Genomic DNA, 15,160 nt, shown 5'->3' with positions numbered 1-15,160 from the left:
GCACATAACAAAATCAAAACAAATAAAAATTTCTTTCTAAAGCATAGAGAAAATAAATATTATTGCCTTTCGAAAGCATTTTTAATATATTACTTTTTCAAAGGTTAAGGCCCTGATAACTTGAAATCAAAATAATATAGAAATGGCTGATAGTGAGGTAGGTATCGGCTCACGTGTAAACCGATCGGTAAATGAAAACCATGAATTACTGTTTATCGTTAAATATTTTTAATTGTTTTAGCTTGCTAAGGCCTTAAAAGATTTACCAATTCGAATTCAAACCTCAAAGCGTAACGAAAGAAAACAAGTTATTGAAAATGTCATATCTGTTTTGTCACACCCCAACGTTACTGAATCGATCGTTCGTGGAATATGTAAAGTTATATTACTTACATTACCCAGGTATCAAGACGGGCCTTCCAAATTTTATATACGAAATTTAATTAAAGAGCTCACCGTACACCATTACGATTGGGCATTTAAACATTTGCTCACATCTGTTTCTGATTATGCTACTTCAAACAAGTTGATAGTAGCCAGGTAAAAAAATAGCTATATATTATTTTAAGTATAATAAGTATTAAATTTTTTATTCAATTCTTATTTTGTAAAATTTTGTTTTTGAAATATTTCCACGTTCGATATTTGTAGTATTTATTTTACGTTTTTTTCATATTGTATCATAACAAATTTGGTACTCATAAATATGGTGCATTATTATTCTGCTTATTTTAATGTCAGTACTCTTATAATAGATTATTTAAGTGTTATTTTTATTTTTTTTTTGATAGTAAAAATACTGCTCAAACTGCATTATGTGCATTATCATGGACAACTATTTTGGCACAGAGTAGTAATAAGAAAGAACCTGCTACATTAAAGGATGAATTTCCAAAATTAATTGAAAGTCAAGCAATACTTGTTCAAAATGTTTGTGCGGCAGAAAATAAAATTTTAATTAGTAAATCACATCACCTATTGGAATCAATGTGGGATTCAACAAATTCTCTATGGGATCTTTATGCAGAAGGATTGACAAAGTTAGACCCATCACCACATTCTCTTATATTTGGTTCATATTTTTTAAAATACCTTAAATCGAAAAAACAAGATGATTTAATAATGAAATGTAAGGTAAAGTACAAAATAAATTATTCAAATCAATGAGTGTATACATTTATTAATTTTCCTGCATCATTAAAATCATTTCTTATATGCTTTTTAGCCTGCCGTAATTGAAACTTTAATCAAGGTTATATTGCAAAGTAAAAAAAAACCTGAATCATACATTTTAAAATCTTGTGAAGGATTATTATCATTGATAACCCATGAAGAGTTTTCAACATCAATTCAACCATCATTACAAAAAGCTATTCTCAGGTCTCCAGAAATTATTTTAGATAGTGTGGGTTTAATTTTAAAAGGTTTTTCTCTAGATCTTAGCAGATATGCTTTAGAAATTGGAAAACTTCTGATTGGTAATTTTTTTTTTACCATAATCTTTTCCAATAAAATATTATATTCATTTAAAACATTGACTTCATATAATTTGTTTGTTTTTTTTTTTAAATTAAGCAAACTTGCATTCGAAAGATGATTTATCTAGAGACGAAGCAGCTGAAGCATTGCAACAATTAGCTTCTCAATGTTCAGATTCTGAAGCTATTCAATCTTTACTGAATCATTTGTTTGCTGTTTTACATGGATCTGATGGAAAGATAACAGTTTCCACTCATAAAATTAGTTTATTACAGGTTTTTATAATTATGATTTTTTTTTTTTTTTTTTCGGAAATATAAATATCGATTATCCTAATGACAAATATTTTTTTTTAAGGGTGCTGGTAATTTAAGTAAATGTAACGTTACTGGTAATAGTTATCAAAAAATAGCAGTAAGTGCAACTGATCATTTTATTAAAGTTCTCGAAACTGAAGCGCATGAAAAAACTTTGATACAAGCTCTTGAAATGTTATCAAAATGGGGAGCCAACTTTGTCGAAGTACCTCAAAAATTAATTACTTGGTTTGAAAAGGGAATAAGTGAGTTTTTCTTTTGTAAAACTTTAATCGAAACATTAAACTCTACCTAAAATTATATTTTTTTTTTTTTTTTTTTTGTGTAGATTTAAAGAGTTCGACTAGTGCAGTAAAAACAGCCTATCTAGACTGTATGAATTCATGTTTTCACGGGAGTAATTTAAAACAAGCTAGTGCTTTAATTGGAATTTTAGTTAGCTTTCTTGATAAAAGTGGAGCCGGACCGAAAACTGCTCAGTTAGAATCATTAAGCGCCGCGTGTTTACTTTTGCGTCTCACTTCGATCGGTGAATGCTCCGAACGCCATTCAAACATTTTATGGAATTTGGTGCTTGATATGGACAAACAATATTTTGTTTCCGAAAAATTTTTGGCCAATGCCACCGATAGCGGTATTGGAATATTATTATTTTTCAATAATTAAAATTTCGTTGTGTTTTATACGGTTTTTTATTATTATTATTATTTTTTCATTTTAGGTTTACAGAACGTTGTGCGTTTAAGTGAACGCGTTCTCTTGGATCACGTTGATCGGATAAACGGGAAAGGACAACCTATTTACAAGGCTATTATTTATTGTTTGACCGTTTCTAATAATTCCGTTCGTGAATTTAGTAGAAATGTGGTAAAAAGACTTGTTTCAGTTTTAGGTGGTACAAAATTAGCTTTGTCACTTATTAAAGAATTTCCATCGTTTCTTGATGCCGGTAAAAAAAAAATAAAAAAAATTTTTTTTTTTTTTTTCGTTTAAATTTTGTGTTGTAACGAAAGGTTTTCCAATGAATTTTTTTTTTTTTTAACAGTCGTTTCAGGTTCAATCGTTAAGGCTGAAGTTGCCGGAAAAGACAATGTCACGGTACCCGAAAAAGAAATAACAGCAAATTCTTTGGCGGAAGCACTTTTTGCCATGTGCGATGGTAAAAATCTAACGGAAGAAGATAGTTATCAGTTGGCTCTTGCTACCATTATTTGCGCTCATCATCCTATTTTTAGTACGTTTATTTTCTCTCACGAATTAAATTTTTTTTCATTATTATTATTATAATTTTTAATTTTTTTTTTTTTTTTCTTGATAGGAAGTCATTCTAAAAACTTATGGCGAAAAATATTAAATCGTTTAAATATTGATTGTACGAAATTTTTGTCGCGACAAAAAAGTAAGTTACTTAAGATATTAATTGATGATTTCCAACCGGGTGAAAGTATTGAAAGTGCCTTAAAAACCGTTGTTCAGTTGCAACCGGATACTTTTACGTCGGCCATAGTAAATCGCGTAATATCATTATTGAAAAATATATCGGGAGTTAAAGTTTCCAAAGATGAATATTTTACTTATTTGACACCGGAAGGAGAACTCTATGATAAATCTGTTTTACCAGGGTAAATAATAAAACTTGCTTAATAAAATTTTTATTTGAAAAAAAAAAAAAAATGACGCAGACTCATAGATTTTAAATACTTTTAGACAAAATCAAGATCAATCCTTTACGGCTAACATGAAGAGAGAAAGTAAAGTTTACTCTTTTAAAGAACAGTTGGAGGAGCTTCAATTGAGAAGAGAATTGGAAGAGAAAAAAAGAAAATCTGGAAAGTTAAAGGAACCGGAACTCACGCCGAAACAAAAAGAAGTTATTCGGGTGCAAATGGAAAAGGAAAATTTGATTCGGTGTAAACTAAAAGAAATAGATGGCAATTTACTTGTATGCGTGTCCATGATAAAGGCAGCCGCGAACGGATGTCCAAAAAAATTATCAACTTTTTTTAACGATTTACTTCCGGTTGTATTAAGTAATTTAAATTCTCCCTTATCTGCTCCGTACATGTCGAAACTTTATTTAGATCTCGGTAAATGCGTTTTTACCGGAAACCAATCATATTTTGGTGAATTAGTGGGTAATGTTACATTAAGGGTATTAAAACCGCTTTGTGATCTTGATCTCGCATGGCAAGAGGAGCCTTTGCGAGAAGCAATTAAAAGAACTGTTAATGGAATACCTACGTTGTACACTTCGCCGGAAACATTAAGTGCACCTTGTTTTTGTTATTGTTTTGCCGTATTAAAACATTCGTTATTAGAAAAAACAAAAGATGTTACATTTTTAACAACGGGTTTACAAATCATATCCGATCATGCGAAAATGAGAGGGAAATCTGATGACGATTTATGGCATCCGAAATTATTAATGAGACAGCAAATGCTTATTTTATTAATTGAGCTTATTAGTGAGTAACTTTAGATGCATTTTAATTTTGATCGTTTCAATTCGGAAAAATTATTGTATTTTTGACTTTTAGGTAATCACGGAGGAAGACTACAGCAACTAGCTAGTAACACACTATTAGAAGTTGCTTCTGCCGCTAGTGGCGATGCTAACGGTTGTTGCAGAGCACAATATGGTGAAATCGAAGCTTTACTTTCGGCTCTTCAAAGTCCTTCAAATATTGTCCGAGAAGCCGGTTTAAAAGTGAATATTTTTTTTAAATTAAATTTACTTTTAATTAAATGATGCCCACCCAAAAAAATTTATTTTTTTTCAGGGTTTAATTGCCATGTATAAATCGTTTCCAAGTTCGAAAGAAAACTTTGAATTAAACACAGTCATCATAAGAAGAGTTTGGGTAGCTTGTCACGATGTAAACGAAGATAACGCTGCTTTGGCTAAAAATCTTTGGGAAATTGCAAAATTAAAGGCTGATCCTCTACTGCTGTGCGACGAATTGCTAAAAGATGTAACTCATCCTGTTGCAGCGATCCGGCAAGCAGGTGCTAAAGCACTGGCATCATTAATCAAGTTAAACTATCAACCGATGTTGGTGAAAAACTCGTTGGACAATCTCAAAAATATTTTCATGGAAAAATTGGTGGTATGTTTTTTCTAAAGCAAATGATGAAGGGTAGTTTACCCAAAGACACTCCAATGAATTTTAATTTTTCTAGATGATGCCTCCGCAAGTTAATCATTTAGGTCGAATAACAGAGCATCCGGTCGATACGTGGGAACCCAGGAGTGGAGTTGCCTTGGCTTTAGAAGAACTTGCTCCTTTACTCGAATTAGATATGGTGCCTGAACTTGTGTCTTTTTTTGTTTCAGTCGGTTTGGGAGATAGAAATGCCGATGTTTGTAAATTTTTAATTAATATTTATTTTTTTTTAAACAATAAAAAAGTTTTATTTTGAGTATTTTTTAAAAATTAGGTTCGAAAAAATCTTTTATCTGCTGCGTTAGTTATGGTGAACCTTCACGGTCGGGATACAATAAACAGTTTATTACCTGTATTCGAAGAATTTTTAGATAAAGCTCCGAATTCTAGTAGTTACGATGCGGTTAGGCAATCGGTCATTATTTTAATGGGTTCTTTAGCTCGACATTTAGACACGGATGATCAAAAAATTAAACCCATTGTCGAAAGATTAGTCGATGCACTTTCAACTCCTTCACAGCAGGTAAATAGTTTTTTTTAAAATTAAATTTAAAATAATTTTTTTTTTTTCAACTTAAGATTGTTTTTAATTGATTTAGGTTCAAGAAGCTGTTGCCAACTGTTTACCACCCTTAGTTCCAGCCATTAAAGACGATGCTCCAGAATTGGCACGTAAGCTTTTGAAACAGTTGTTAGGATCTGGTAATTATGGTCAAAGAAAAGGAGCAGCTTATGGTTTGGCTGGTACGTTATTATCATTTACATAAATGAATATTTGAAATTTAACAATTGATACACAATTTTTTTTTTCATTCAAGGACTCGTTAAGGGAATGGGAATATTAGCTTTAAAACAGTTAGATATAATGAATACTCTAACTGCTGCCATTCAAAACAAGAGTGATTATCGTCAAAGAGAGGGAGCTTTATTTGCTTTCGAAATGCTTTGCAACATGTTGGGTCGACTCTTTGAACCGTACATAGTTCACGTTCTTCCTCATTTACTTTTATGTTTCGGAGATACGAGTCAATTTGTTCGAAGTGCAACCGACGACACGGCGAAAGTTGTTATGAGTAAATTATCAGCGCACGGTGTCAAACTTGTTTTACCGTCCTTACTAGCTGCTTTAGAAGAAGATTCTTGGCGTACAAAGACAGGTAAAAAGTGAATGATATTATTATCGAGTAAATTAATTTTCATTACATATAAAGTTTTTTGTTTTTAAACTCAGGCTCTGTTGAATTATTGGGAGCGATGGCTTATTGCGCGCCAAAACAATTATCCTCTTGTTTACCTAGCATCGTACCCAAACTGATTGAAGTTCTCAGTGATTCTCACATGAAAGTTCAAAAGGCGGGTGCTCAAGCTCTCAAAGTAATCGGATCCGTTATTAGAAATCCCGAAATTCAAGCAATCGTACCAGTTTTATTAGAAGCTTTGCAGGTGAAGTTGTGCGAAATCACGTTTGACAAACATTTGACATTATTTATATTTAAAAGTTTTCATTTACACATAATTTAATTTTTTACACTTCAGGATCCGTCTGCTAAAACGGCTACTAGTTTACAAACGTTACTTGATACTAAATTTGTTCACTTCATAGATGCTCCTTCTTTGGCGTTAATCATGCCTGTCGTTCAAAGAGCTTTTACTGATCGTTCAACGGAAACGCGAAAAATGGCTGCTCAAATTATCGGAAATATGTATTCTCTGACCGATCAAAAAGATCTTAGTCCGTATTTGCCTGCCATCATTCCCGGTCTTAAAACATCATTATTGGATCCGGTACCAGAGGTAGTACTCTTTTTAAAACTTAAAATAAATGTTGATGTAAAAAAAAAAAAAAAAAGATTAATTTTTTCAATTTTAAATTTATCAGGTTAGAAGTGTTTCCGCTCGAGCTTTAGGTGCTATGGTTCGAGGCATGGGAGAAGCTAGTTTTGAAGATTTGCTACCTTGGTTAATGCAAACGTTGACATCCGAATCTAGTTCGGTCGATAGATCCGGTGCAGCTCAAGGTCTCAGCGAAGTCGTCGGCGGGTTGGGAGTAGAAAAATTACACAAACTAATGCCTGGTAAATTTCTAAAAAAAGTTTTTTAAGGTTTGAATAAGTTACCGTGAATAACGATAGATTTTAAATATTCAAATTATTTTGTAGACATAATTGCTACGGCAGAAAGGACCGATATAGCACCACACGTGAAGGACGGATACATCATGATGTTTATATACATGCCTGTCGTTTTTACAAATGAGTTTACACCTTACATAGGTCAAATTATAAATCCTATTTTAAAAGCACTAGCAGACGAAAACGAATACGTGCGAGACACGGCTCTCAAAGCAGGACAGGTGATTTTTTTTTAAAAAAATAAATTGAGAGTTTTCGGTTAAAAAATTTAATTAATTTGTTCTTGTAATTTTTTAAATAGAGGATCGTAACTTTATACGCTGACACTGCTATTATGTTGTTACTACCCGAATTAGAAATCGGATTATTCGATGATAATTGGAGAATTCGTTATTCTTCCGTGCAACTTTTAGGAGACCTTCTTTATTTAATTTCTGGAGTGTCGGGAAAAATGAGCACGGAAACGGCCGACGAAGATGATAATTTTGGAACCGAACAATCTCATAAGGTTAAATAAAATTTTTATTTATCTATTTTAAAAATATTAATAAACTCTAATTTATTTTACTTTTGAATTTTGGTTTTAGGCCATTATTGACGCTCTAGGAGCAGAAAGAAGAAACAGGGTTCTTGCCGGTCTTTACATGGGCAGATCCGATGTAGCTTTGATGGTTCGTCAAGCTGCTCTTCACGTGTGGAAAGTTGTTGTCACTAATACCCCAAGAACGCTTCGTGAAATTTTACCAACTTTATTCGGACTTCTTTTGGGTTGTTTAGCATCTACTAGTCTCGATAAAAGACAAGTAAATAATTATAACGACTGATTTTTTTTTTTTTAATCGGTTAATTCATTGCAATCATAAAATTAATTATTTTATTTAATAAAATAGGTTGCTGCTAGAACGTTGGGAGATCTCGTTAGAAAATTAGGAGAAAGAGTTTTACCCGAAATAATTCCAATTTTAGAAAAAGGTTTAGAATCTTCACAACCTGACCAAAGACAGGGTGTTTGCATTGGTTTAAGTGAAATTATGGCTTCGACTAGTCGAGATATGGTATTGACTTTTGTAAATTCATTGGTACCCACAGTTCGTAAAGCATTGTGCGATCCACTTCCGGAAGTGAGACAAGCAGCAGCTAAAACATTTGATAGTTTACATTCAACCGTCGGAGTTCGAGCTTTGGATGATATTTTACCGGCTATGTTACATCAACTGGTAAATACTTCAACCAATTACAAAATTTATTGTATTTTAATTTTTTAATTAATCTTGTTTCATTTTTAGAATTCTTCAGATTCGGTGTTGGCTGAATCTACGTTGGATGGACTCAGACAAGTTATGGCTATCAAATCTCGAGTTGTGTTGCCTTATTTGGTTCCACAATTGACTGCGCCACCCGTCAACACAAAAGCTCTATCCATATTAGCATCCGTTGCGGGTGACGCTCTGACCAAATATTTACCAAAAATACTTCCTGCTTTGTTGACAGCTTTGCCCAGTGCTCAGGGTACACCACAACAAGCTCAAGTAAACTTTTTCCGTGTGCCATAATTATTACATACTTACCGTACCTAACCCTACGCAAAAATGGTAATTAAATGTAATTATTTTTAGGAATTGGAATATTGTCAAGCGGTCGTTTTGTCTGTTACCGATGAAGTTGGAGTTCGAACAATTATGGATCAACTAATGGAAAGCACAAAATCCGATAAAGTTCAACTTCGACTCTCAGCGGCTACCCTCCTCTGCGCTTTTTGCGGAAGTACAAGAGCAGATTATTCTCGCTACGTGCCACAGCTTTTCAGAGGTCTTATTCACTTGTTCACGGATGAAGACAGGTGAAAAAATCGAAAATTGAATTTTGAAAATCATTTTTTAAAAATTTCAATATTTTTTTAAAATCATTTTATCATTATTTTCCAGCGATGTTTTGCAAATGAGTTGGGAAGCATTGAGTGCCGTCACCAGAACGTTAGATGCAAATCAACAAATGGCTCACGTAGCCGATGTTAGACAAGCCGTGAGATTCGCTGTCAGCGATCTCAAAGGCCAAGATCTTTTGCCAGGATTTTGTTTACCGAAAGTAAGATTTACTAATGCAGATAATCCGTCTTGCTTCTTTTTTTAAATTAAATTAAATTAAATTAAATTTTTTTAAGGGAATCACTCCAATATTACCAATATTTCGTGAAGCCATCTTAAACGGACTTCCCGAAGTTAAAGAACAAGCAGCACAGGGATTAGGAGAAGTTATCAAATTGACGAGTGCTCAAGCACTTCAACCTTCGGTTGTTCATATCACCGGTCCATTGATTAGAATTCTAGGTGATAGGTTTAATTGGAATGTAAAAGCAGCCGTTTTAGAAACTCTTGCTTTGCTCCTGGCAAAGGTTAGTTAGTCCTCTCAAGTGCTCTAACTCTAGTAGACAAAAACCTTTTTCAGGTATCGTTTTAAAAAAAATTAAAATGTATTTTATTATTTAAAGGTTGGATTAATGTTAAAACAATTTCTACCTCAACTTCAAACGACATTTTTGAAAGCTTTAAACGATTCAAATAGACAGGTACGATTGAAAGCAGCTCATGCTTTGGGTCATTTAATTCTTATACACACGAAAGCTGATCCATTATTTAGCGAATTACACTCGGCTATAAAAAGCTCGGATGATTCTTCGATACGGTAAGCACATTGTTCTTGTTTTCTCCTTTTTTTGGGAAGGGGGGGGGAGGAAGGAAAAATAACGAGTAATTTTTTTTTTTTTTTTTAGGGAAACATTGTTACAAGCTTTAAGAGGAGTCATCACTCCGGCTGGAGATAAAATGACATTACCGTTAAGAAAACAAGTTTATAACACTTTGTTGAGTCTTTTAAATCATCCGGAAGATGTGACGAGATCCGCGGCTGCAGGTTGTTTGGGAGCCCTTTGCAAATACCTTCCTCCGGAATTATTAAACACGACAATAACGGATCATTTGCTACGTAAGTTAAACATATTTATTTTATTTTATTTATGGATAACGTAAAGTTTTTGGTTTTGGTTTTTTTAGAAGACGATACTTCTTTGGACTGGATGTTACGTCACGGAAGAAGTTCAGCCTTGTACGTTGCGTTAAAAGAAGCACCGGAAGTCATATACACGAACGAGACTAAAGATAAACTTTGTAAAGTTTTACTCGTTCACTTGGGAGCCGATCGAGTACCCATCGCCATGAACGGAGTTCGATCCTGCGGTTATTTATTACAATATTTAATGTCGACACAGCAACCACTTCCGACTCAAATTTTAGGTCCATTTGTCAGAGTGAGTATATTGGTTTTAACTGCGAGGATTTCCCCCCCCCCCCCCCCCCGTCACTCTACTACCATCGAATAAAATTTTTTTTTTGTTACAGACAATGAATCACAACAGCAACGAAGTTAAACAGTTACTAGCTCGAGTTTGTAATTTCTTAGCGCGGACGGTACCGCCGAATTTACTCGTACCAGAATTTTTAAAAATCGTCATACCGATGTTGGTGAACGGAACGAAAGAGAAAAATGGGTACGTTAAAGCCAACAGCGAATTGGCATTGGTTGCAGTTTTGGGATTGAGATCGGGAGAAGAAAGACTGCAAGAATGTTTAGCACTGTTGGATTTGGGTGCCAAAGAATCACTCAGCGATGTCGTTTCGAAGGTAAAAAAAATTACACGTTTATCAATTTTTTCGTTTGCATTAAAAGATGGCGGTTGTTTTCCGAACAACCACCGGTGGGGGGGGGGGGGCGGAGAGGTTTCACGTTTGGTTTTTTCACATGTTTTTTTTTTTTAAGGTACTTAAAAAAGTTGCAATTTTGCCAGAAGGAAAAGAAGAAGATTTGGACGATACTCTTCTCACTTGATCAATTATTTTTTTAAATTTTTTATTACATAATTTCTCGAAGAATATTAATAATAATATAACGGATGAGTTTTTTTTTTTTATAAAAAAAAATCCCCAAACGAACGAATTCACGGTGTTAATTAGTTAATTTGTGTATCGTGTGGACTCTAGTGAATTTTTCATATGAGAAATCAAATTTTGGGATGATATAATTAATTTTATTATAATATTTATTTAATTGTACTTTTTTTTTTTTTTTTTTAAAAAATAGATGCTTTAAAAGGAAGTTTAGTAAAAAAAAAAAAAAAAGAGGAAAAGGATAAAAAAAAAAAAAAAAAACGTATTTAAAAAAATTATAAATGTGTTTATTATTAATTAATTAATTATCGAAAGATAAGATTTAACAGTATGATAAGAAGTTAAATACTTATTAAAAAATTAAAAACTAAAAAATCTTCTTAAAACATATTATTATTATTATTATTACATAATTATTTAAAACTATTATGTCCGCTTATTAAAAATTTTTTAGAAAGAGAGAGAGAGAAAAAAAAATGGCTGAAAATAATCATTTTTTGGCGGTTTTTTTTCTTTATTTATTTAAATAATTACTTATCAGTGAAAATCATATATTGAAAAAAAAAAAAAAAAAAAAAAAAAATGTTTTTCATGCTTTCTTTCCCCTTTGAAAAAAAAAAAAAAAAAAAGAATTTTTACATCAATTTTATTATTATTATTATTATTATTATTATTATATCTAGAGTCCGTAGATTTTTAACGTTCTATCCATGCTAGTAGTGGCTACGTAATGGGAAAGTCGTCCAAATCTGACACCAGTAGCAGTGGCAGTGTGATCATTAAATACTTTTAATTCTTGCCATTGTTTGCATAAATAAATCCTAAAAAGAAAATTAATTCCATGGAAAATTCATGGGGGAAAAAAAGAAGAAAATTCGCGTGCGGATAAGGAATAGAAAATAATGTACCTGACGTCTGTTCCGGCTATAGCAAGGTAAGTTCCGCTTTGATCAAAACATAAATCTTTTATTTCGTATCTATCTTCTAACTGTAAAGTCTTAAAATTTTTCAATTTACGTAAATCCCACAATTTAACACAAGCATCTTCCGCGGCTGTTGCCAAATAGTAACCATTTTCAGAAAATGATATAGCCGTTATAGGTCCATTGTGCCCAGGAAAATTGGCAACGTTTGATTGTTCTTTCAAATCCCATATTTTAACTTGAGAATCTGATGTTCCCGTACCGAAGATTAAACCGTCAGGATGAAATTGAGCAGTTGTTAACCATGAACCATTAGTTGAATTTTCATCAGCAACCTGAAATTGTACGATATTTGAAGTTCGAATTCTAATCACAAATAATGTTTTTTTGTTTATCCATTTTTTGTTTATACCTTAGTTAGTAATTTTCCAGAACGAATATCTGAAAATGCCCAATGTTGATCTGTTGATGTTGATAAAACATAATCTCCAGTAGGATGAAGTGATAAACCTGTAACTGGTTCGTCATGAGCATGTAAAAGTTGAATCGTTTGTGATGTTCCAACATCCCAAATTCTTATTGTCGAGTCTGGTGAAGCAGTTAGTACTAAATCCTATTAAAAAATTTTTTAATATAAATAACATGCTATTATAATGCGATAAATTTATAAGTATTTAACATACCTCTTCTGGATGGTATATAACTCTTGTAACTTTTTTAGTGTGTCCTTTTAATATAGCAACTACTTGTTCAGTATCTTTATTAAAAATGGTAGCATTTTTATCGTTTCCTCCAGTCAAAATTTTACTAGTATCTGCTGCGTGAACATCTAATGATAATATTCCTGGAATGCTAGCACTATGCAAACCCTATATAAAAATATTTATGAGATGTAGCTAATGTATATAAGTTAAATAAGAAAATTTTTTTAAAGGACTAAAAATTATCTTACCGGATGAGAAGATAATGTTCGAAAGTTCCTAATTGAATCTGCAGGGACAAGATCTTCAGGAATAGTTCTTCCTTTTTTCTTTCTTTCTTGAGTTAAAATAGTGGCTTTGTCTTGTAATTTTTGAATAACATCTTCCGTCATGCCAGCTTCTTCAGTTGGTTGATTAGGTAGTCCAGGTCCTGCTTCAGCTCCAACAGCCTAATAATTTTTATAAGGCATTTAGTTAGTTATTGAAAAAAAAATAAATGTTTGATGTAATTAATTTAAAACAAAAAATACTTACAGGATGAGGTATTCCTGTTGGATTACTAGTCACGCCTGCTTGAGGTTTCAATGTAGCTAAGGCTTCTCTAGCGGCAGTAACTTCTTTTGACAGTCTGGCTATAACCCGACAAGCGGCATCATGCTGATATAAAGCGTGACTTAATTCTTGTCGTGCCGTTTGTAATTGTTGTCGTTGAGTAAAACTATGAAGCATGACAGCATCCCACTCATCTTGAAGTGTTTTTAATATAGCAGGTATACTTGTAGCGGATGGCGGTTTAGGCTTGACTACAGGAGGTGCTTTGACTTCGATAAGCATATCAATCGACAGTTCTTTTCCGCTAATTGGATCAACTCCATTTTCAATAATATACTTTTCAATTAAACGACGTTCGAAAATTGAGCCAGATGCTGGAGAAATAACAGGATGTTCGGGAACTTCATTCGAAACTAAAAACAGAAGTTTTATATTCAATAAAGATGCCGGTTTAAAAAAGAAAAACAAGTATAATTTAAGTTTTATCAGAACAGTAAGTATAGACTTCAAAAATTTTAATTTATAATTGAAATACTAATAGTTTGATTTCAGACTGAATTTTCGCATTACAAACATAAAAATATATTCAAATAATAGTTTTTAATACTTACTAGCACACCACAACGCCATTTTGAACTAAACCAAAAACTTCCGTTCCATCAATTTTAACGTCTTACTTTTACTAAAATTATCACCTTTTTTTATAGAAATTTAAAGAGTTTATTTTATTTCTAGAAGTTTTAGTAAGAAATTAAAAGTAAAAAAATTAATAGATTATTAATTATTTTATAAGTATAATTTTTTTTTTTTTTAAATTGTTATTTTTCAAGGTTGGCAATTATAATGATGTTAACCGAAATGGCGGATACCAATAAGGATAGAAAGATTTCTTTTACTAATGAAGAGTTTGAAAAAATTGCACAAAATTTAATTTTTACTAAAGAAAAGTATCGAGAGAATATTGTTATACCTAGGTTATTAGGACCAGTTCAAGTAAAAACAAAAGAAGAAAATGCTATTGAAACTGCATTTGAAAGTTGTGCTTTTAAGTCTTTTATGAGTTGTGTTATAGGTAAGAAAATTACATTAATTTTTTGCATTAATCCAAATTTACAATTATATTACATTGATTGTAATTTTTTTTCTACAGGTTATGGGCTTGGTGTTGCCATCGGTTTGTTTTCTTCTAGTGTCAACCCCACAATTACGGGGCCTGATGCAGCTAATCAAACTGCAAAAGAAATATTTAGAGATTTTAGAGTAACCTCTCACAGTTATGGCAAAAATTTTGCCGTTGTGGGTTTAGTTTTTTCTGCTGTAGAGTGTACTATTGAATCAGTAAGTCAAAATAATAATTTTATGTTATTATAATCGCAGATTACTTATTTACATTAATCATCTGAAAACAAGACTTAATTTTTTTTTTTTTTTTTTTTTTTCGATAAATTAGCACAGAGGAAAAAGTGATTGGAGAAATGGTACATATGCTGGGGGAGTAACAGGAGCTTTAATAGGACTTAGAGGTAATATATAATTCTAATTAAAATAAATTAATTTCATTTTAATTCTAATTTTATTAAAATTTTTATAAAAAGTAATTTTCTACACACATTTAATAATGATGCTTCTAAAATTAACTTGTTGTTATAAAATGCTTAAAGTATTTTTATTTTTTTTTTAGCTGGAATAAAAGCAGGTATTATAGGAGCTGCAGGTTTTGCTGCATTTTCTACTGCAATAGATTACTACATGAATTTAAGGTGAACTACTAGTGGGTTAGAGGATCAGTAGAATAATAAGGTAAGAGTTTATTATTATTTTAAAATTTTAGATGTGGATTAATACTTGCCATTTTTAAAAATAAACTCTGTCAAAATCGCTATCATATAACTCATTACCTTTAAGATTTTTATATTTATTTAATTGATAAAGTTTGATTGGTAGAATTATA

The 15,160-nt window shown here is 32.0% G+C and overlaps 3 protein-coding genes across 3 annotated transcripts; 2 read left to right on the top strand and 1 right to left on the bottom strand.

The window, feature by feature from the left end:
- Positions 1–142: 142 nt before the first annotated feature.
- Phum_PHUM000250 (translational activator GCN1, putative) lies at positions 143–10,974 on the top strand (the record flags this gene model as incomplete). Its single annotated transcript, XM_002422506.1, has 33 exons — positions 143–157; positions 242–540; positions 792–1,134; positions 1,226–1,478; positions 1,576–1,754; positions 1,837–2,041; positions 2,125–2,430; positions 2,518–2,745; positions 2,851–3,030; positions 3,115–3,418; positions 3,504–4,261; positions 4,334–4,503; positions 4,577–4,903; positions 4,977–5,156; positions 5,235–5,483; positions 5,560–5,704; positions 5,779–6,117; positions 6,192–6,403; positions 6,497–6,754; positions 6,840–7,035; positions 7,120–7,313; positions 7,394–7,600; positions 7,680–7,895; positions 7,983–8,309; positions 8,379–8,621; positions 8,709–8,932; positions 9,018–9,177; positions 9,254–9,484; positions 9,581–9,774; positions 9,863–10,074; positions 10,143–10,396; positions 10,488–10,769; positions 10,906–10,974. 33 exons carry the CDS (start codon positions 143–145, stop codon positions 10,972–10,974), a joined length of 7,959 nt encoding a protein of 2,652 aa, XP_002422551.1.
- Positions 10,975–11,712: 738 nt separating this feature from the next.
- On the bottom strand, positions 11,713–13,491 carry Phum_PHUM000240 (pre-mRNA-splicing factor, putative; the record flags this gene model as incomplete). The annotated part of the gene is made up of 6 exons (XM_002422505.1): positions 11,713–11,854; positions 11,942–12,291; positions 12,369–12,569; positions 12,640–12,825; positions 12,909–13,106; positions 13,192–13,491. The coding sequence occupies 6 exons, from the start codon at positions 13,489–13,491 to the stop codon at positions 11,713–11,715; spliced, it is 1,377 nt and encodes a 458-aa protein (XP_002422550.1).
- A 561-nt stretch (positions 13,492–14,052) lies between these two features.
- Phum_PHUM000230 (mitochondrial import inner membrane translocase subunit Tim22, putative) lies at positions 14,053–14,973 on the top strand (the record flags this gene model as incomplete). The annotated part of the gene is made up of 4 exons (XM_002422504.1): positions 14,053–14,281; positions 14,360–14,547; positions 14,660–14,732; positions 14,891–14,973. 4 exons carry the CDS (start codon positions 14,053–14,055, stop codon positions 14,971–14,973), a joined length of 573 nt encoding a protein of 190 aa, XP_002422549.1.
- Between the last annotated feature and the right edge of the window lie 187 nt (positions 14,974–15,160).

The sequence above is a fragment of the Pediculus humanus genome, genomic scaffold (assembly GCF_000006295.1).
Source record: "Pediculus humanus corporis 1103172107360 genomic scaffold, whole genome shotgun sequence".
Classification (NCBI taxonomy): Eukaryota; Metazoa; Arthropoda; class Insecta; order Psocodea; family Pediculidae; genus Pediculus; species Pediculus humanus.
Note: the sequence above shows the minus strand (reverse complement) of the source record. Positions and strands in the feature narration are given on the sequence as shown.